Source organism: Amblyomma americanum, chromosome 3, assembly GCF_052857255.1.
Source record: "Amblyomma americanum isolate KBUSLIRL-KWMA chromosome 3, ASM5285725v1, whole genome shotgun sequence".
NCBI lineage: Eukaryota > Metazoa > Arthropoda > Arachnida > Ixodida > Ixodidae > Amblyomma > Amblyomma americanum.
In genome coordinates this window covers 146,234,260-146,258,090 of record NC_135499.1, presented here as the reverse complement: position 1 = coordinate 146,258,090, position 23,831 = coordinate 146,234,260, and the positions used below count along the sequence as shown (strand labels likewise).

Genomic DNA, 23,831 nt, shown 5'->3' with positions numbered 1-23,831 from the left:
GCATAGCTCCACGGTTTAGTTCTTTCTGAATGCAACAATATAAAAATTTCAATTGCACCATAAAAACAAGAACTTGCGTAGGCTAGTCATGTTGGCAAAAAACACGAAGCTGAGAAAATATTATGAAGTGCTCGCGCCAGCCATTCAGAGGTGGTTGTAGATGCCTCAGAAACAGCGGAATGTGGACGCTTCAAAAATATTTGAATGTAGTGAGTGATACCAGGTAGTAGGCAAGGGGCCACCTTTCAAACAAAACCAAGATGGCGGCCATTGGGGACGCAGTCGTGTGAAGCGATGGCAATAAGTCCTGTCGCATTTCACTCCAAAATCGCCATTTCCGGGCTTCGTAGGTGTGAAATATACAGATACTTTAGTAGTTGGAGGTCAAATTTAGATCTTGAAACTTTTTAGGTAGAAACTGCAATCCCAAATATGCCATTTTTGCAAAATCGAAATTTTCACATTTTTATCATTTTAAAGACCCATGTCTCCCCTTAAGGGTCGCAGTTGCAGTAACTGGCCACTCCACCGACCAAGGGGGGCTATCTAGGTCACGTGACCTTGTGGCATCATCACGAACTGATCACCGGCGCAGGTAGCAGTTAGAATAATGATTCACCTCGAGAGGTTGCTCGGGAAAAGCAACCTGGGTCTTACAAACCCCACTGGTGGCAGCACCCTGCCATCACAGGGCAGTGGTGCATCGCGTAACCGCTGCGCCAGGACGAGTATGAGGACTCATCCCAGGAATCTGTGCATGTATAGTTGAGAATGATTAATTCCAAATATATGGTCATTAACCCGTTAATGCTATCGTGTCACACCCTTACGGTAGAGCTTGTGTGTCCCCTCCAGTTTTTTTTTTTCTGAAAACCTAAATTTTGTCGCATTAAAATATCTTTAAAAACGTTTTCTATTCATTTTTTGCAGTCACCAGCATAACACAGTACAGTACAGTTCGCATTATGTTTCTTAAACCTTCGCTCTTAGTTGCACAAAGTCATTATTCAAAAGAGCAAGTCATCGGGCTTCGACCAACACATGACATCGTTAACTGTTTGGACAAAACCCTCGGGCACATAATGCAGCTTCAAGTGTTAACCTCCATCCATGACATGCCTGAAACTGAAAACGAGCTCGTCACTTTTTCATTCAGCAAGTGCAAAGCAATCACCAACGGGCACATATAGTTAATGACGTCACAGATGCAGGGTGCCCTGTAAAAATCACCCAAATTGAAGTCGGAACTTTACACCCTTAATTGCAACTTCAAAGTATTTCAAGTTGCAGTTTTTTATGGATAAAGCAGCTCAAGAAGTTGAGTAGTCATTGTAGGGGTGAGAAATTATATGAATGAAACGTTCCCAATTGCAAGCTGTTGTGCTAAGGCATCCATGAGTGCATCTATACAGATTGAATGGATACCATTGCTAGGCAGAGCCAACAGAGGAGCAAATTTGAAATTTTTTGCATATCCACTTTCTTTTCTTTTTTAAAGGCTTCACATAAGGGCATAAATAGCGTCAAAAGCACAGCTAAATGATAGGTGCTGCTCTTATGTTTCGAAACATACCAACGTATTATACGCAATTTAAACTGAGCTCTGTGCAGACTTTATTACATTTGTTTCAAGCTTTAAAGTACCAATAACTGCGGTTAAATGAAACAGACATGCAGAGAAGAAAAGAGGGGCAGCCACATTTGTGGCCATATATTCATTTCAGTCTCACTTTTTGCTTTTTGTACAGAGGCAATAAATATGTACAATGGAAGTGCCGGAGCGCCAGCAGCAGTTTCTTTGGGCCATGCAAGGGTGCACAGCTCTTGGGGGCAGTCTTCTGGTAGCCTTCTTTCGGAGTCCATGCCTTGTATGCCTTTCGTCACCTACGCCAGTACTGCAAACAAAGATAAGGCACAGCTCTATACAGTACCCAAATTGGGGAAGGAACTGTATGTGCACGGAGTTGACACTGTACAAATAAACAAATGTGTCTCCCAAGACTTTCTACTACACGAATCGGCGTTTATTCTGCTCCAATTTCTGCACACCAGCGGAGAAATCAATGCAGCCTGGCTTTCCTAGATACAGTAAAAAAACATCGTTAATTAAGACTTCAAGGGACTAGATGATCTGCAGATTGAATTGACAAATGGCCCCCCAAAAAAACTGCCAGAAACTGTTTGCTCCATAGTGAATTTATTTCGCGAAAACTTGGGCGGTTGTTGTCTGCTTTTCAGAACAAAACTGAGCGGCAACAACGATTTTTCGCAGTTTCATCAGAAGCTTTTGCTTTACTACATGTGCACTGTCACATGCCAAAGCAGAACTGCTCTCAAATGGTTAAGGTATCCGTGGCCTCTTTAACGGAGCGACATGGTAGCAGTGGAGCCTCCTCACAAGCTGTGTCGTAGCGTGTGAAGAGGCTCCACAGTACAAACTGCAAACATTGCACATATTTTCTGTGCAAGGAAGTATGGAAGAACAACGGGGATGGAACTGAGGGAAACGTGTCAACGCCGGAACAGCTAGACGCCTTCTGGCAAGAAAATGAAAAGACCAGAGACGCACCTGTCTGCATCTGAAACTGCACAAACTTGTAATCAGCTGGCTGGCTGATGAGCGGCCAGGCCAGTTTGAAAACCGAAACTATGTGGCCACACAATCTTTCGGCACTGGGGCGCTTTCAATGTCGTCGTGCCTGCTGTTGCACGCACATAAGAGAGGTGCACAAGCACCTCTTTGATGTGATGTTTGACATAGATGATAGCTCACTTAGCCGTCCATACAGCGACACGGCGTCCGGTGAGCCCATCCCAATTAACCGATGTGAGCACAGTTGCTTCTGAATTGACGAGCGTCCAACGCCATAGATTTACATGGGCACTGGCCAAGAGCATGCCAGCAGTCCGAATTTTTAAATTAACAAGAGCTGAATTAACGAGGTTTCAGTATACTGCAGTAGAAGTACACACAGGCATTGCAGCTAAAGTGCACAGATGCTTCGCAAGAATGGTACGCATGACTATGAGGCTGCATCAAAGTATACTTGAAACATTATTTACAAATCTATATCTGTGGTCAAGTTTTTACCTACTTTGCAGTTTTTCCAGTAAGTTAGTGGAGATAATGATCACTGCATTGAGCAAATACACAAAGCACATTTATTTCTACAGTACTTGCCCTACCCTCTTGGGTTGCCCAGAACTCTGGCAAAATTGGGTGTAATTTCATAACACTCCTTAAAGGCAGAGGCTAAGGTTCCATGTGCAGGTAGCTCCAATGTGAAAAATAACACCCAGTTTTCACACAATAATTAATTCTGTTGCTACTTCCACACTGAAGTTATTTTGTCTTATTGGCATCGTCCATCCAGAGGAAAGCTGTTCAGAACAAAGGAAAAGGTATGTTTTCCACTCATACTCATACCCACTGGCTGAATGCAGGTAACGTGTTCCCTTTCATACTGGAGTTACCTGTACATGTCCCACAGGAGGAGACAAGCTTCTTCACTGTCACATTTCGACTAGCACTACAAAAGGGCACAAAGAGTTGCAGCTGTGCCTCTCATTAGGGTCGTCATTACTTACGGTAGATTTTCGTAGAAAAGCATGTGGCTTAAAGGAGGCCACACTTCATATGTGATGCCAAGTCAAACGGTAGGAAGCAAGTACCAACCAAAAACAAGAATTGCATCTCTGACGGTAGCACAAGACCATCTTTTTAGGCAATGCCAAAAACAACGGTTTACAGAATACATTAAGCGCAAACAAGAATACTACTATGCCGCTGGTAATGCTAAAAATTTTACACAATGTGTACAAAAAGACTACAGCAATAATGAGCTGCTAGACTCCAGAATATGTACTCCACTTGTGAGGTAAACTGACCACAGGTTCTCTACAACAGCCATGACATGTGCACAATGCTGGATGTCTTGGCTCACCTGAGCAATCTTGTGGATCTGCTCGACAAGTGCCGGCATGACTGCAGTGACGCTGACGTCAATCAGGTTCTGCATGTAGTGGACTGCCTCTTCATCAGTCAGGTCCAACCGAAACTTGTCTTGCACCTACGCATTGACCGCCATTTAGAAACAGGCAGATAATTGACTGTTTCGTGAGGCAGAAACGCTACTGTATAATGCGCTGTACAGTGCAACACTTCAGATACTGCCACCAGTAAAATGGACTGACAACAGGCCAAAATGTTCAAAACTTGGTGCGACTGGACTTTCCCAGATACTATTGCTTGCTGGGCAAGACACTGACAAGCACATCCCATGTTAACCTCATCATGCAGTTCAGTTTCACAGAGCTAGCGCTGCGAGCAGATGCCCAAAGCCGCGCAGCCGACCTGCCTCTACGCATGAAAAGTGAACGAAAGGTGCCGCAGTTCGATACATCCAATGACCGGCGAAACCTGAGTTCGGTATACCTCTCGACTTTCCTATACGTTTCGACAGGATTTTCAAGGGGATAAACTATGTGTTCAATGCAGCCAGTAATTCAAAATATCCGCGTTCCATATATCGGGGCTCAACTACAAAGTAAGTCATTCACAGATAACAGAGACAGATGCAAGCAGCTCTCCTGATTTCATTTCTCTCTCTTTTTTGTTTTTTTTTGTCACTTACTATGAGCCAATTTTAAAAGACTATAGACACCAAATTTTTGCTTGCGTATTTTCTTATTTCAAACGATGTGACATCGGTGACCTAAAAGTCAGCTACACGTCACAGTCATTGTTCGGCTGATGAAACCGAAATAGCTTAAGAGAAGCAATTCAATTATATATTACGTAACGGTCGTAGGCGAATAGCACTTCGGTGTCCATGTATTCTAAGGTCTATTGCATCATTTGAAAGAAGAAAACACGCAATAAAATTAGGTGTCTCTAGTCCTTTAATACCTATGACGCTGCCGAACTGTGTGAAAGACAAACAGTGCCTGCATAAAGCCATTAATAATTCCACACGTGAGACCAAAAGCCAGCCTAACACACAGCAAAGGCAGTGACATGACAGAGCCAAGTCAGCCAACAACTGGAGACTCTAGTACTGCCTATGACAAGTACTCTTGTCTGAAAACCATAACTTGCCTTTATTGCCAACTCTGTACCCATAACTGATCACGCCTGTTGCACTGCCTTCCACTTAACCCTGTGGCATGAGATGATTCACTTCGTGCTTCCGACGACATCACAATTCAGGAACATTTGTCATGACCTCATATATTTTGATGCAGAAATAACTGCATCATCAGTACCTCCTAATGATCACGATGCTTTTGCAGTGGTTAGCATGTTTCTAAATTTCCATAACAGTGGCCACTGAGTTCGACAAGCAGGCACTATTGGAAAGGTACTGACATTTTCCTAAGCCAGCATAAGAGATGCAAGTAAAGGTTTAAAGATGCTTTCATGTAGAAGCTCTAGCAATAGAAGCACACATGAATAGAAACACAAGAGCTTCAAAGAAATGGCAATGGGACACATGGTAAAGCACCACTGCTCAATGTGTGTTTCAATCAGGCACTCCTTGAGTGGCAACTTTTTGGCAATGAATTTACAGGCGAACACTCCCATTTTTTTTAGTGTGTGCAATCATTCAATTTGCCTAGTGCATTTTTATTATGCTATTGACAACAATGCCAGCAAGAAGTCCCAAAGGTCCACACACAATTAAAAATATGAGGTGACCAACAGAGGTACTCAGTACTCCATTACTTCGTGACATTTGGATAACTGCTTCCATAATCCTGTAAATAACAAAGCAGTATGTGAAAAATTCTGAACGAGAGAAACAAACCTTCTTCACAGTCTTGTCAGGCTCAAGTGCAATGTCAGGTACGCTTGCGTCAACCATCAGTGAAAACAGATTCAGGATTAGGTTAGCATGCCTGGAATGAAAGTAAATGTTTTACACAACACTTTTCATGCTAACACAAAGAATTCTGAACAGAAACTGACAGTAGCTGCCACCAAGGTTTGTATCGGTGGCAGATTTTCAATAAAGCATGCTTACAGGTCCCAATATTAAGACAACAACGTCATTTCTTGTCATTCCAGGCCTTGAAGCAGGCTTGCTTAAGGGTAGTAGCGAATTAAAAGAGTGTACTGTCAGCGATTATTACTGCAGTGTTTTCCATGCATCATGCGGCCTAAACCCAACTTTAGCATCACAGCCATAATTTAGTTGTTGAAACTGAAACAACATCAAAGAAGATATTAAATTATAACTTATTTAATGGTCAGAGAAGTATACCATGGGGTGATCCGTGTATAGTAATCATGTCTAACACGTCATTCCAAAAAAGAAAAGATGCAGGCAAAAATTTGGTGCCCACAATCCTTTAATTCTGCACCTGCCTTCTTTTAGTCTCTAGTTAGTGCATGGTTCCTGACAAAGCTTAGAAGTACTAATAATGTATAGCCTATATCTTAAAATGCAACTGCTTATTCCCTTCTTATATTTTTGCTTTTCAAGCTAAATGATAACACATGAAGTAAAAAAAGCAATATGAGAAAATGCGTTTTATGAGCCCGGTCATATCAGCACAGAGAGGTCACAGTTACTTCCCAAAACATGTTCATACTGTCAAATGTTTTTAGCACTAACACTGCTTTCCCTTTCTATTTGCGCTTATCCTTCTGGTTCATGGATTATGGTTCATGAGGGTTTAACGTCCCAAAGTGACTCGGCTATGAGGGACGCCGTAGTGAAGGGTTCCGGAAATTTCGACCACCTGGAATTCTTTAATGTGCACTGACATCGCACAGTATACAGGCCTCTAGAATTTCGCCTCCATTGAAATTCGACTGCCACGGCCGAGATCAAACCTGCGTCTTTCGAGTCAGCAGCCGAGTGCCATAACCACTCAGCCACCACAGCGGCTGCAGTTCTCCTTCAGACTGGACGGCAGCATGAAATTTTGCAGCTGAACTCATGCACACCTCTTCTTGAGTTGCCTCTCCTTCTTTTTACCTTTCTCTCTCGTTTTTCTTTGCCACTCAGTGGCAGCTACTGTACGTATAAGATTAATTTCATGCAGCTCGGGGCTGACAACAAAATGAGTGCACACAGAGCCACATGACAAAGCAACTACTATATGTATTATACGGGTCAGAACATGCCCCTCGGCAAGACGAACTGAAACCAAAGATGAACTGAAACCTGCCAACCTTTATCCTGCACTGAAACCTCGCTTCACTGCATATCATGTACCATCAAGGCTCAGCTGATGCTGGTGGAATGAACACCCCCACTCGTTGGCAAGGTTACACACCAGAAGCTCACCTGCGTAGATGGAGGAATGCTGTGTAGCACTGCTTGCGAAACTCTTGGTAGTGTTCAGAGTTGATGCCTCCCATGGCCTCCACCATCTCCTTGCTCAGTTTCATGGGTGGTGGCAATGGCTTCGGGTCCCGTCCCAAGATGTAACCAAAGTCAATGTGGAATAGCTTTCCTGGGTAAAAAGGATCAAGCTTTCAGATGTCAGTTTGGCACCATGGCAACCAGAGGTGACAGCCTTGTAGCCTCACATGTCAAGAAAGTTAGCTGGTGATGCCTATAAAGCCTCTTCTAAATACAGTGATAGTGGGAAAATGTTTGCTGCAACCATACAACAAGCAAGCGTGTGTGAGCATGAAGAACGGCATGTATTAAAGGTACAGCTCATGCTGTTGTCTCTCAGAATAGTTTAATAAAAGTACCTGTTTTTGTCAGAAGCAAGTTGTCTAGGTGGCGGTCACCAACACTGAGGAGGTATGTGATGACACAGTAACCAGCTGCACAAAAAAGAAAAAAAGGGGAGCATGAACCAAGGCTCAGAGAGCAGACAGCGTCAGATAATATAATATATAAAATTCTGCAAAGGCAGTCCAATATAAAACATTCTCATGCAAGCACATGTTACAGTGAACTCTTAATAATTTCAACTCGCTTAATTCGAATTACCACTTTATTCAAACTGATGCTTTGGTCCTCTCTACATCCAAGTGTGTTAAAAAGGTTTCTTTTAATTTGAACTGCACATAATTTGAATAAACTTTTGGTCCCCTTAGAGTTCAAATTATCTGAGAGTTGACTGCAGCACAAGAACATCTAACAGTGGTTTAAAAGCTTTCCGAAGCACTAAAAGGGCTTGCATAGATTTTCTTCTCCTGCCAGCAGCAAAATAAAAAAAACAATTATTTTTGCTGCACCCAGTACTTCTGCGCTAGAACTTGATCAGCTTGTAAATCATATATAATGGCCTGAAGAAAGGCTTACTTCTACTTTAAAATCTGAACACGCAGAAGCACAAAACTGTTCATATCTGGCAACAGCAACAGTTATTTGGCTGAAACAAGCCAATATTAAACAAATTTGTAGGGGTGTACGAAAACTGAAGTTTTCTATTACGGATCGAATACGAATACATATGAAGAAAAAAATGGCTTTGAATATTGAATCGAACATCATTGCAGTACAAAAAATATTTCAGAAAACAATAAACAAGAAAATGTTGTAGCCCTGATTTTTTTTTTATAATAGTGTATGGCCTTTGCAACTGAAATAAACAAAACCAGATAAACTCAGCACCGTATAAAAAAACAAGATGTGCACAGAAATATATGTTACTTAGACAGCATAACAGTATCAAACCTGTAATGTGGTCATGCAAAATGAAATCCATAAAATGACAAGACTGGCGACATAACATTACAGCAAGTAAAACCTCATTAAATCGGAGTTCAAGGGACCGAAAGAAATGCGTGGGTTATCTAAAGGTCGATTCATAAAACGCCGCGCGGACCCCGGGGAAAAAAAAAATGCTGAAAATACGGTAAACCTTTATGAGGCGGCTCCATTGTGCAAACACCTATAACCCAAGAAAAGTGCTCAGTTTAGGAGTGCCGGAAGGAACAACGGAAACGTAAGTGAAGGGGGAACGCACATTGGCATCGGAATGCGGAGACTGCTCCTAAAAAGGAAAAAGAAATGACTAGCGACATGCAAGTCAGCGTTCGAAAGCAGAGCGGAGCTGGCATCGGCTTATCGGAAAATGCGCAGGGCCCTCCGATCGTTGTCACGCTGGCTGTTACGCCGACATAAGAGGTGCACAGGTTACAATGCATCATGCTATAGGCGGGATTTTTATGGGACCACTTGCCCTGTTGCGACACTCAACCCACCCCTTCGGGACCCTCACGTGATATTGAGCAAGTAGACTTTTCGTCACATGGTAGTTGACCAAAACTAGAAGGTGGAGGTCAAGCGCCGAGAGTTACGAAAACGACAGGGCGAATGCCATGGTATGAGCATAAGTGTGTAAAGTATTAAGGAAGGATATAGAAAAAGGAATGCTTTCGAGTTGCGATAGCTCGAAGCGGGTGGTCGGCCATCTTGTTCGCAGCACGTGTGATATGTGGGACAGCCCACTTGTGGAATTTCGCAAGAGGTCAAGACTAGTGGCGTCGGAATGCAATCGGCCCACACAATAAACGACGAGAAAGGAAACAGGACCTTTGTATTGTTTTCCTGGAATTTTAAACTCGATCATCGGATAATTTGGCCAGATATTGTGGTTTTGCCATGGTCGAATTTATGAAAGTCGAATATGAAACACATTTGATTTGAATTCGAATATTTGCCCACCCCTAAAAATTTGCCATATTAATCAGCTAATAGAATTCATTCATTTAAATTTTTTATTCCAAGTAGGGAAATGAGTTCCTAACAGCCGCAGTGACTGCTTAAAAAAGAAGTTCTGCATTCCTTGTGTGGTCAGGAACAGAAGAGCTTCAGTTGAGCTAGAAGCAAAGCAACTTCTGAAGCATGCATGTGACTCAAATATGCACATAGAAGTGAGCTACGGAACAAAATATTTGTCACTTCCCGCAGTCAGTCGCATTTGAATAAGCTGGAAAGTGGCACGCACATGCACTTACCACATGACTTCACATAAGTGTCCATGACCTCTGGAGAAATGCCATACGGACCAGTGTCAGAGGGGGCGTGTTTTCGGAAGAACTTCTGAATGGTGTCTTCTGTTCTTAGAACGTCGGCAACAGATATTGACTCGATGTACTGCACAAAGCCTGTAAAAAAGTGCACGACAGTGTAAAAAAAAAAAAACGTGAACACATGAAAAATTGTCTTTCTTTTTATTCTTCATTCACTATTCTATCTCACTGCAACACACACACGTTGGTTGGATGCTCCACTATGCCAAGAATTAGTTTTCAAAAACCGTTTCCAGCAGTACTACCTGCCAGAACATGATTTTAAAGAATGAAACGTGAACAAGAGAATTGAGGCGCAAACTGGAAACTAAGATTTATACTGGCGTACCTGCCAACCTCAAGTTTTCCGAATACGTAAAACCTTCGCGACCAGGTGGGGGAGGTAGGAGGCTGGCCAAGGCAGCGCACAATTTTTTTTTTAATGTCGCGTTGTGGCGCCAGCACATGATGCGATAGCACTGAAGCTTCTTCACACGTGGCGTCGCACTTCAGGAAACGCACAAATGGCTTACGGTTTATGGGGGTCTAACGTCCCAAAGAGACTCAGGCTATGAGGGGTGCAGTAGTGATTGGGCTCCGGAAATTTGGACCACCTGGGGTTCTTTAACGTGCACTGACATCGCACAGTACACGGGCCTCTAGAATTTCGCCTCCGACCACCACGGCCGGATTCGAACCCACGTCTTTCGGGTCAGCAGCCGAGCGCCGTAACCACTGAGCCACTGCGGTGGCTTAGGAAACGCACAAATGGCGAACAGCACGTGATCAGCACAGAATTTCAGCGCACTAGAAGAAAGCAAGTATCACGCGGAGTGAATCGAGGGCAGCGTGCATTTGTTTCAGAGCCTTGCCGGAGTGGCAATTAAGAGGCTTTCGATAAACAAACAAACAAACAAAAATGTCCGCCACAACGCAATCGTCATTCTAAATGACGTGTAGCTCGGCTGGCTGAGTGATAAGCGCAGCTGATAGCTGCTGCTGCTTCGGGCTGGCGGCTGAGCTCCAAAAACAAAACTACGCAGCCAGACTTTATTGGCCTATCGCAGGGGCCTGCCGATCACTGAAACACCTGCAGTTGCACGTGTGTCAGAGGGGCACCGATAAGCAATGTAACATGCAGTTGAGGCATGGGGATGAATATTTGGGCGATCGATTAGTTGAGCACATCATAGCGCGACACGGCACCACTTTGGCAGCCCGTCCGAATTGAGCGATTCCAGCCCCTGGGCGCCTGAATAAACGAGCTCCCGACGCCACAGTCTTACATAAACTTTTGGCGGGACTGTGGCAGCAGTCCAGATTATCTGAATTAACAGAGGTTGAGGAGTAGGAATAAACGTTTACTTAGTTGGGTCGAATTAACGATGTTTGACTGTACAATGTTTCTCTTAGTGGCACGGACAGGGACACTTTATTTCTCGTTCTTTTTATTGTCCCACAATAATTTTTTACAATGTTTCAGCTGCTGCTGCTAATTTCACAGACGGTCTGCATATCCCTCTCTCGTGGTGGCGCAAGGTTACAACCGGCAACAATGTGTGTTTTTTTTTACAGTATTTCAAATGTTTATCGCAAATAAAATTTAATTTCCATAAGACTTCAGGCAAGATTTGTAAAATTGTAAGACGGGTGAAAATTCATACATTTTAAGAAAAAATTGGAAGAGTTGGCAGGTATGCACTAGGGAAGGAGAATACTACGGTGGTCGGTTTTCGCATCAAACGCATAAAAACCGCTCTTTGGAAGTGTTAATAGGCCACGCCTGTACTTCCTCTCTGGCCGCTAATATCTTTTATAGTTGGTGCTTGACTTTGTTTGTTCATGCTTCATTTGGTGCTGCTGGTATGCTGTACTATGCATTGTCGAGGTAAGTGCATAGTTTCACTCACATTTATAAATAGAAGCTAATAAGTATTGGACAGCATAAAGACAATTTATTTGGCAATAAACCCTTTACTATTATTCTTAAGTGAGCTTCACCATTTTCCCAATATATATATTTAGAGATACATAACAGCGAGAACAACAAAGTGCCCATTAGCTGTGTTATCCAACAATATCAGCATAATTAAATGAAACAGAAAAGTTGCTCATACCATGTTTTGTGCTTGTAGCAAGGACGCAATATGGAGTCAACTTTAAATCAAGGTTTTCTTTCCTCAGCAACTGAAAAAAGTTGAAATAGAGAATAAAGCGTACAACAGACACAGTACTAACACAAAGCTAACAAAAATAACATAATGTTGAATAGCAGCGAGACATGGGCATTTACAGAATACGATTAGCACAACTCAACATCCTTGCAAACACACTTCTATTATAGAAACAAACCTAGACACTAGAGAGCAGCAATATAAATTATCACAGACAGGTACAAACACAGATGCAAATTTTAGGCACATTCAGAATGCACATACACTTTTCCTGTGTTGTTTTTCACTGCCTATCACAATTTTTTGGTGGCATTTGGATATCCAGGCCACATATTACCCCAAAGTTGCAATTCTTTGCAAATGCTGCTCACATGCTTAGCTTAAACACCATTCAACAATAATAGCTGAAGCAATTGCACCTGCTCTTGAATGTAGCAAAACATCAAAGATGACATACAATGTGAATTTCAGGTCAGCAATTACTACTTTTTTTGTGCTTAACCTTAAAAGGTTGGCAAGTGGATGATTGCATTTTTGTCCGTCCTCACAAATGTAACAGGTTTGGGCAAGAAGTTGATCCTCCAAGTTAAGAGCCAAATATGGGATGCTACACAGCAGAAACAAATTTTTAATTCAATTCTAAAAGCTCACTTCAACAGCAGTGCTACCAGAACTACTACAGAGAGACTCTTTATAAGTTGTAGTCTCACCATGCAACTACCAAAATACTATGCATGTTCTTTAATTAGGTGCCTGTGCCTGGCGTGCTCCTTGTAACACAGACAATCAGGTGATCTAATTTGTATCTTCATTTAGCTACCTTCAAAGCAAACAGTAAAGCAGACTTTCGGTGAAATGGTGATTAAAAAAAAAGTGCGGATGCGGGATGCAAGCCTCACTTTGTCCATCAGTGTGATAGTCTGCAGAATGAGTTGGTCCTGTCGCAGGTCATCCCCATGTTTGAAGATGGCCACATACTCGCCACCTTCGGCGCCCTCTGCGAGGAAGCTCAGGCGGCATGGCATGAGGGCTGACTTGAACAGTGTTGCCTTGGATGGCAGAAGGCCTCGCACCCGCACGTTAGGGTCCAGGGGCAGTAGTAGGGGCTCCGGAAACCGGATTAGCTGCTGGGACTCCTGCTCCAGCAGCAGTGCATGTAGCTTCTCTATCTGCACGTTCAAGATGCCACCTTGTAGAAAGGTCACACTGAAAAATATTTCTTTCCTCAAAGGGAAACTGAAAACTTCTTGAAAGCACTGAGCCAAGCATAGTACAAAACAGCTTTTGACTGACAAGATCTGTTGTGACCATTAAATATGCCTCTTAACAGTGTGGTCCTCAGTTTCCAGAGAAAACTTGAACAGAATATTTCTTTCACATTCCCCCCCCCCCCCCCCCCCCCCCCCCCCCCCTTTTTACCCTCCAAGTCAGCACGCTTTAATGATAGCAAAGAATGGTATCCCCATCCTAGGTAAAGCATACAGACCAATCTACATTGACATTAAAAGTGCCATTAAGGAGCTGTCTGTTCCAGCCCTTTCTCACATGGGACGAGCTCATCATCATCATCATCACCACCACCACCACCACCACCAAACCACCACCACCACCTATAGCCTAACTACATCCACAGCAGGAAAAAGGCCTTTCTCATATCCTTCATACCAGCTAACCTTGTCCTGTATCAGCTGCGGCCACCTTATCCCTGCTAACTTCCTAATCTCATCTGCCCACCCGACTCTGTGCCACCCCATGCTATGCTTGCATTCTCTTGGAAACCGGTCCTTTTGGGTGCGTGTCTTTTTCTCAATAATGATGTGTATTATACATGGATTACCATGTGGCATTCTCCTATGACCGCTAAATAATTTACAATTGAATTTTTTTCTCGGGATATTTCGGCTTTGGTTTCAACAGCTGAACTATGACTGTGAAGTCAACGTGTGCTTATAGGTCAAGTGAGGCATGAAAAAAACTGCAATATAATCGCTGCTTCTATATTCGTTGTCATTCCAGCTATTGAGGCAGGCTAGCTTTAGCACTGTCGTGAATTAAAATGATGCAGCGATTATCTCACAGTTTTTCCAAGCCTCGCGTGACCTATGAGCACACTTTGGCATCAGAGTCATCATTCGGCTGTTAAAACTGAAACCGAAACACTGTGGCAGAACAGTCGATTTTAAAATATTTATTGCTCGTAGGCGAACATGAAGTGGTGATTCATGCATAGTATGTAGTGCCTTCCACATCATTGCAGAGATGACAACGGGTCACCAAAATTAGGTGTCTATACCCCTTTAAGGGCATATCAGTTACTTTACGTTTGCATTACATGTCCTGCCTATGCCCACTTTTTGAATTCAACTAGAATATCATTAACTAAGGAAACGAGCTGCAATGAGGCTAAGACAGTTTCTGTACTGCTACCTTTAAAACAAAAAAAAAGAGAGAAGAAGGAAGCATTATTTCCAATACATAAAGCATCTCAATTAACAGCTGGAAACAGTTTATAAGTGTGACGTCCTTTTAGTTTTACATAGCTGTATTACTTTACCCCATTTTATAACCCTTTTATCCCTTAGAACAGTTACGGGTTCGGCTAGTTGGTGAATCGTATACACGACAGAAAACAGTCTACAGAAACGACAAGAAAGAGACAACGGAGAATTGTATTAGCCGTTTTTTGACACATATAATTTCATTCCACCAGAGCAGTGTTAACACAACCACAGCCAATGCACCAGCAGAAGTATGAAATAGAGAAGCTTTGCTTCTATTCACACAAACAAGCACATTAACGCAGATGCACCAGCAGTTCCAGTTCTAAATCTGCATGCATGAGGTGAAAGACATGTCTCTTTACAAACACATAGGAGCACCCTTTGAGAGATGCCAGAGAGATCGCCTACAGAAAGCTAACTCAAGGTCCTGCCATCAATGCTTTGCTGTGCATTAGAACTGCAATGCGAGGGCATTTCCCTATAAAATGTTTTCAGGGTGCTGAAAGACCAGGACATTGCTATAAACAAGAAAGGTAAGCATTTCCATAATGATTGTCACGAACAATCTTGCAAGAAATGTTTAAAAAAGTGACCAACTGTTATGACAGTCTTCATAACGTTTTAACAGGGGGTGAAAGGAGAAAAAAAAAGAAAACAAGAAGCAATCAAGGTCAAGGCTTTCTGCAAGCATACCAAGAGAGCACTTTCAAATTACAGCTGAGAAAACTAGAATAACAGCTTACGTATTTCATGCGTGCAAAATCAGCATTTTAAAAATTTGTGCAACAAGAGAATTACTACTGTGAGCTTACCTTTTTCTGCCGGTTTCCATTCTCTCTGGCAACGATCTTCATTATGTTCACCAAGTGGGTTCACAAAAACCTGCTGCTTTTCGAGCATGGACCGCCTCTGTCGATACTCCCAGTTGCCCTAAAGAGAAGCGATGATAACACAACATATTCAACAAAAAATGAAAAGGACGTGCAAGAAAAGACAATCTACAGGTAGTTCCTGTGCAAACTAAAAATCCGCAATGTGGACTAGTGTGACAAGCATGTTTAAACATATCAGTATAAAGCAAGCCCTAGTAACGACATTAGATGAATAGCAAATGTCTCAGCCTAGACAGTTTCTGTATTAACTGCAAGACTAAGTGATTCTCCTCCTAACATGACTAATGAAATCTAACAATACTCAATTGCTTCACCGATGCCGGAAGAAGTTTCACCTAAGCTTCTGTCACACTCTGTCATACACAAATAGGCCTCACATCCCACACCTTATCTGTTGCCCTTACACACCCCAGGACACCTGTCATGTTGTACTAAGCAGGACTGAAACTAGATACTTTGGAATTATTTTTCCTTTGTATCGGATCAGATGGGATTCCCTAACAAGCACGTGTCAATCATGTATTTGTTATAATACCACATAACTTTTCATGTTCTTTTATTTTGTACGTGCAGTAAAGCCTCTTTGATATGTTTGCGAGTCGTAAGATTTTTCAGTTCACACGCTCAAAGTCACAGATAACACGATTTCCCAGCTGCCACTTATAAAATTTTTACAAATTCTGGTTGTATAATACGTTAAGCGACTAACCGCAGATGTGCAAACATACAAGTGGCCGAACCCGGGTGCACGCGACATTAAAAGCGGATGTCACCCGCTATGGTGACATCGATAGAAACGACAAAGAAATGACACAGAAACGGCACACAGAAACCACAAAGGAAACAGTGCACTAACATACAACATACAGAGCAGGCCGTTCCAGTGGGAATGCAACGTGAAGAGCAGAAATGCAGCGGCTTCTTCGTGTCGAGTTTTGAGGTTGGCACATTTTGCTGTAGATAGCATTCGGACTCTGCACTGTTTTTGTGGCATCAGCCTGCTCACCACATTGCTGGTGCATGCATACATCTTTGCTTAAGTAGCACGCATACACAGCATACACATACAGGTGCGCTCATACACCCAGCTGTAGCTAAACAAGTGCGGGCATGAATAAACCATATGCAAATAATGGGATTCTGTCTTTTTCTTTTAGGATATATTTCCTACGTCTTCCCTCGAGCAGCAGTAGATGCGAAATTCGATCGAAGAGCCCGACAATATCACTTAGTGGCTAAAAGCTGTAAGACACGCAGATGTGATGTTAAAAAATAAAAAAGGAAACGCGGCTTTCCCCTCTTCTATGGAGTCTTCGTTTCTGTCATCCACGCTTGCAATGTCACCTTGCCTTCAAGCGTCCTCGGCCGTGGCAACATATATTTCCTCCCCTCTGCTGTCAGAGAACCAGAGATGAAAAAGAAAGAAACCGAAATGGACACAGTCGTCCCAAAATGAATGTCAAAGTTTACTGCAGGGAAGGAGTGCGTAGCCTCTGCCTGAGACATTGTCTGGTGTGGAGACAGGGATTTCAAAAAACAGAGCTTCAACCGAGCTGAAAAGAGTCCTGTGCTGCTCAAATCATGGGCCGGGCCCGGAGAAAATCTGCATTGTCCAACCCGCGGGCCAAGCCAGGTTGTAGTACACAGTGCTGCATAGAAAAACTGATAATTAATTGAAGAAGCCAACCTTTTGAAGGCGGTGCATAAACCTCTTCATGACATTGGTGTACATCTCTTTCACCTTGGAGTCCTTGACCACACTGTCTTGATCATCTGTCTCTACATACAGGTACCTGAGTAGAAAATGGACATAGAACAGTCTTATGGAATATTTACATACATGATGCCGAGCCACCAAAAGGGTGGATTGTTAACTTCCCTGCAAATAATCAGAATGGCACATACCAGTAGAAATAGTTGGCAAGAGCGTCACTAGTGCAAGCTTTGTTGATGAGGAATGTTGCAAGGTCACACTGCAAGCAAAAAACAGGCATTAAGAAAACCTCTCTCTATACACGCTCCAGTGTTCAGAAATTAAGAACAAATAAGAGAATAATATTAGAGAATAATCAGAACTTGGAAGCCTATTATGTCTGCACAATCAACATTAGTCTCTGATGAGAATGCATTCGTCTCACAAAATCAAGCTATAAAATGCGTATGCACAAAGACTTCATTATTTATCAGCCCAGATTTTAAAAATTCTTGTGTGCGAACGACTGGCTTAATCGACAGCAAACATCACTCATGAGGTAACATATTACAGTCTACATTGTCTGAGATGTAACTAAACATCAGTAATTTCCTGCATTTTCTGGAATTAAGGAGAAATTGGAGTAGGCAATAGTGCACTTTTTGCACACTAGGCAAGCAGATGATTCGACAGGCTGCTCCACCTGCTGGAGAAGCAACCGAACACACGGCCCGGTGGTTGGGCAAGTTGTGCATTTGTTTTGAAGGTTACTGTTGCATTTTTTGCAGTGTAATTGATGGTCTTCCTTCTTCAAGGAACCGCACAATTTGCCCAGCCACCAAGACAAGATATCAGTAGCTCCTCCAATCGGCAGGTGGCACAGCCTCTTATTTCAGCTGCTCAGCCAGCCTTTCCAAAAACTGTACGCACCCGCGACACCGGTTTTTCATTAATTACAGAAAATCCAAGCAAGTGACGATGTTAAATTACTTTTCAGAGAACGTAACAATAATACGCTACCTTGTGAGAGGCCAGTAGTTTCTGCACAGGAATTTTTTTTAAATCTGGACAGATGAATATGGAAGTCTGTGTATACAGCAACATGCAAAACAACACATTTCCTGTATGCATTGTCCACAAAGTGTGCCTACTCATAAGCAAGCAATGCCTGGATAATTTGAAAGCAGTTTACTCAAAATCCCGTGTAACTGAAGCATTCGCAGTGTTTTATCGTGCTTGTTCTTGTAATCATTATACGTTGAGCTGATTCCTAATGACTGGCAGGTAGCCAAAGTTATAGTGCCCTTCTTCAAATCTGGCGATCATTCCTCTTCTCCCTCACCTATTGGCCCATCTCATCAACCAGCATCATTTGCAAAAATCTTGAGCATGTCATTCACAGCCAAGTCATTACCTGCTGAGCAAGCCAGGTAAACAGCGTGCAATCCGAATATTTTTTTTTTTTTTGGGGGGGGGGGGGGAAGGAGAGCCGGCATGGCAGCATCCCCCCACCACTCACACCTTTTGTAGCTGAATATGGTGACCTGGCCGTGCCCATCTTCCTAAGCCTGCCTTGCACACACCCGCATGCATGCTGGTGGTCTGGCGCAGCAGGGGGTGTAAAATGTGCGAGTAAGTTTTTTTAATGTGCATATGCTAAAACCCCCAACTTCAGATTTCATCGATGTTTGTCTGTTCGAAGCCTCTCTCCGTGAAGGGAGTGCAATATTCAAAACTTCAAATAGTTTACAAAGGGTATTTGCCATTCGATTCAATTTGCACTGCACTTTCACCACTCAAACTAATCAAACCTCCTAAACAATCAGAAATTACAAATTTTCAATCCATCTAAACTCCCGACAAAACAGAGATTTCCAAATGGCAGTGGCAAGTGCAACATGCCATGTTGATTGCATCATGTCATGGCATGATACAATCAACAATTGGCTGCGAACCTGATAAGAGACGCAGCACACACAAAAGCGACCGATGCTTGTGGAGGACAGCGTAACAGGTGAAAATGTAGCTCGCAAGCACTGCTGAAGTTGTTTAGCGTCAACCGCTTTGATCGTTTTCAATTTACGTCAGTTAAAATCTGAAAACTGCATGTTCCAGGCCACAGAGGTCAAGAAAAAAACAGTCAGTCAGCCTCGAAGCCAGCCCGCGCAATCACACCGGTGAAACTGATATGCAAGGGGTGAGTCGGCTATGTGCTGTCGTGAACTCTGTGTTTCAGGCACTGTTCCACGACAGGTGCTATGCCTTCAGGGAGCATGGGTGGGCATGTTTCAGCTCTGGTTGTTGCTCTTAAATCCATTTCATGAGCCATCTTGTTGCTTTTTTCTAGTAGTGTACAGAGAGCTGGTCCTCTGACAATCAACCGCTAACGTCGCTCCTCCAGTAAGGAAGTATCTGACCACCTTTTGAAATACTTCATGACAGCCTTCAGTAAGCTACCTTGGCATGTGAGCATTAAGTAAAACTGTGATATTAGATTCATTTTTTTTTTACTGAATATATAACTGTTATGCAAAGAATTGTAAACAAGGTATTAGCATACAAAGTAAAGTTTATTACTATTACTACTATGCGATTCCCTCTGCCTTATTTAATGCCTGATATGCCTTACAGGTACCGTAAATCATGCTGTTGATGGGTAAAAACTGCAATACCTCTTTCTTTTCATACCTGTGTTTTGTGGAAAAGCATTTGTGCTTAGTTCAAACCACCTGCACTTGTATCCAAAATTATCTGAAAATATTCATTCGATCCGCAACCAATTTTTATTATTCATATTCGCTTTGCAACAAAAAATTTGATATTCACACACCTCTAATCAGTGTGTGGTGTCCCCCCATTAATATCTTCCGTGTGAGGGCCTTGAGGCGCAGCGCCGATAGATAAAATTTCTGCTGTCCCAATATTTATAACACAAATTATATTTCAATTTGAGCAGCCAGTGGACCTCTGATTAGACACTTCTCAACTTTGGTTGCAACTTCCAGGATCACAGAGTAAGGCTCAGTTTACAAGCTACAAGTTGGCAAGCTGAACTAACACCTTCATTTCTGATTAACTAGCTTACACTCCTTACAGTTTAGCAACTCTAGGTTTTGTCACTTCAATTTTCAAGACTTCCTTGCCTGCTCCCACTTAATAGAGCACACAAAGAGGAAATTGATGTGAGAAAACGTACAACATGACTGGCAGCCTCTGTGCCTAAATCCTCCAACTGAATCCAGCAGTCACCGCTTTGGGGACCTTTAATGCCTCTCATATGCTTCAGCACTTCCTCAGCATAGCTTTACAACAAAACAACAAACCAAAGAGGCCAAACTTGATGATAATTAATTTTTATGGCGCAAAGGCATCTGCGGCCAAAGAGCACCATGGCACAAGGTTGTTTGTTCTACTCAAGGTGGGGTCAAAGAGGCCAAACGGAGTGAAAACATACATCAGATTCGCTGCCAGGTTGCACAGGCTCCTGCAGGAAGGCATCGTCAGCACTGGTCACAGAGGAAGACATTGGGTTACGCAGGCCGTCCGTGAAGGAGTCTATGTGGGAAGCGCCAAGCTCTGCAGATGCTGTGAAGCTCCCCCTGATGAGGAAATGTGCTTGTTGTAAGGTTCAACGAGGAAGCTGTGAAAAACAGCTACTGAAAATGGATTGCATAACAGCAAAAGCTGGCACATCCGAATCTTGAAAAGATATCCCAATCACAGAAGGGCCAGAAATTTTTCAAGCATATAACAAGGGTACCTTAGAACTATGGCCGCCATGTGCCCCTGCTTGACAATAGCTCATACGCAACTGGAGTTTTGCTTTCATTTCCTGGGAGCAAGGATCCATATACGACTTTGTTGTTGCAACACTCGTTGCATGGGCTAACCAATTACACAACAATGGGCTACTATGTTGTGTCTACACCCCTCCGTATATATAGCTGGTATCAGACTTGTGTATCGCACTCAACCAGTGCACAGCAGACACTGCAAAATTAGGCAAGAGCAATGGTTGTAAGATGACATATGCTTGTGCCCATCTTGCTAGCAAGATCAAGAATGTGGCTCTACTTCCACAAGCACTCTGCCTTAACTGTGTTCTACAGAAGCTTGACCCCGACTGCACATGCATACCTTGTTTAGTGCTCAGCGACTATTCTCTCGACGACCTATTAAACTTTAGTGGAAGTGAACAAGAAGCCAAGGGGTACATCGTTAAATGTTTTCTCATGACAGAAGACACATTAATCAACTTGCTTTGGTCATTAATTAACCTTATTTTATAGCTGTACAGAAATGAGCAACCCGAGAAATATTGTGACAATTCATTTTGCGCCCCCTGCATACTGTGAAGCTAAAAAGCAGCAAAATGCTTTCAATTTCTCCTGAAGTCTCCGAAAAGGTTTGGTTTATCGGGGTTTAACGTCCCAAAGCGACTCAGGCTATGAGGGACGCCGTAGTGAACGAAATTTCGACCACCTGGGGTTCTTTTACGTGCACTGACATCGCACAGCACACGGGCCTCTAGAACTTCACCTCCATCGAAATTCGACCGCTGCGGCCGGGATCGAACTTGCGTCTTTCGAGCCGGCAGCCGAGCGCCATAACCACTCAACCACCGCGGCGGCAGTCTCCGAAAAGCCTCGATTCAATTTGTGCGCCTGAATCAATACACACTACTTTATAGGGCTTATCAGCAGACAAGGATGGGGAGAGGAAGGGCACTGGCTAGTTCCCTATTTCTGCACCCAAAATAAGTTTCAGTCATTAAAGCATAATGTTCCATCACTTCTAAACAAATATCCAAAGGAATTTTTTCCATCTAAGAAAGAATGTAAAAATTATTTCTGTAACCTCAACTGAACTCTTACGTGTCACCCTGATTTGATGTATCTTGCCTTGATTCTAAACTGACTAATTGACCTTTGACCGTGTGTTTCCATATCATCTAATGATTTTTATTTCTTTTTGTCTCACTGTTTGTTTCGTGTATATATACACTTTTGAGACCTGCTTTATTGCCCATATATCTTCAATGTGATTTTTGATGAGTGCGGTTTTCTTTCTTTTGTTGATAATCTGCGTTGACTGCTGTCTTGTAATGTGGCCCTTGGGCCTTCGTCAAGTTGCTTAGTGCAACTTTTAGTCCAAGGGACCATTCAGAGTTTGTGTTTGTACCGCTCTGGAGAATAAACGAATTGAATTGAATTAAGTAGCATAAGAGGGCCATAAGTAGAATAAGAGGGCTCTCACACAGTCGCCATGATCCCCGTTTGGTCATGTTCTATGTGTGTGGAACAACAATGCCACCACTACGGTATGGGGTGGTGCTGGTGCACATTCTCAAGGTTATGCTACACACAAAGCGAAAACATTTGAAAGTACTAGAAGGGAAGACAGCTGCTGGCGCAGCTCAGTTAGAGCACACTGCATGTAACATGCAGAGGCTGTGGGTTCAGATCCCACTGGTTGTCTTTTCTCCTACTTTCTGTAAAATCATCTTCTGTCTGAACTCATCACACAGCTAACCTCCCCATCCAAATCAACAATGATACAATAAAAAAATATAATTCCCCTGTGCTTTCCTTTGTTTCAGGGACTGTCCATACATTTCACGCTTCTTTCAGCCTTGCTGGACACAGTCAGCCAGAAAAAGCAAGAGCTTTGCTAATGAGCCGGAGCTTCAAGGACCGCAAAGAGTGCATGGACCCTCCTTGTGCACTGTTGTACTGTGCCACACTACATTAAGCCTAGGAACAAATAGGTGTCAGCATTGATTTGACAGATCCGGCAGTTGGAGCCAGCTGTTTCACATGCTTCACAACTAAAATGACTTCTAGCTGACTTTTATTCTTTGCACTCCCAGCAGAAACCCTTGCAAGCACAGAAAAGTGCAGAGGCCATAAAAATGTACAATCTCACTCTTACTTAAGCAGAAAGAGCAACAGTGAGGGCAGGCACCACAAACCACGGACTAACCTGTCTCCACGCTCTCCGGGCACAGGTCCTGGGTCAGGTTCGATCGCAGGTGGCAAAACAGTGCTGCTGGATGCAGAAGCTCGCATCACATTAGGGTCGCTGTTGGTTGTGCGCTCATACTTGAGCGCCTGTACAAGTTGTAGCAGGTACAGCAGCAAGTCGTCGGAGTGGGCCTGCCGCAGCCGAGCCACAGCATAGCGCCGCACAGCGGGGTGGCCAAATTGGGGCCCAAGTAACTCCAGTGCATCATCTACATCCATTGGCTGCCACGTCCGCACCAGCTCCAGAGCCTGCCGGGCCTCAGGACCCGATTGCCAGTTGACACACTTGACAAACTTGGCAAGAGCCTGCACGGGGCACCATACAAAACAGTACAGCAAAATCCCCATCCAGCAGTGAAACTGTTTAACCATCAAGCATCTTCTCACTTAGGCTAATATAGAAATGCTAGTGGGCTTCACCATAACAAATGCAGGCTGCATGGTTTGAAAAACCGAATGCAGCCTAATGCTTTCCTTTGGAAATGGAACCGTCACTGTCATTCCTTGGCACTGGGAACCCTTTGTTGATTTCTGATCACACAGCATCAATTTAAGAAACATT

General features: G+C 43.2%; 1 protein-coding gene across 1 annotated transcript in view; it reads right to left on the bottom strand.

Moving 5' to 3' along the window:
• Nucleotides 1-1,674: 1,674 nt before the first annotated feature.
• Pi3K59F (phosphatidylinositol 3-kinase 59F) overlaps nt 1,675-23,831 on the bottom strand; it is a 31,646-nt gene continuing 9,489 nt past the window's right edge. Inside the window, 14 exon segments of the mRNA XM_077658196.1 lie at nt 1,675-1,895; nt 3,945-4,070; nt 5,808-5,898; nt 7,296-7,464; nt 7,712-7,786; nt 9,932-10,081; nt 12,103-12,172; nt 13,059-13,328; nt 15,473-15,529; nt 15,531-15,590; nt 17,241-17,346; nt 17,459-17,526; nt 20,701-20,845; nt 23,229-23,575. Of these exon segments, the coding sequence (XP_077514322.1) occupies nt 1,881-1,895; nt 3,945-4,070; nt 5,808-5,898; nt 7,296-7,464; nt 7,712-7,786; nt 9,932-10,081; nt 12,103-12,172; nt 13,059-13,328; nt 15,473-15,529; nt 15,531-15,590; nt 17,241-17,346; nt 17,459-17,526; nt 20,701-20,845; nt 23,229-23,575 (1,749 nt within the window). The 3' untranslated portion in view covers nt 1,675-1,880.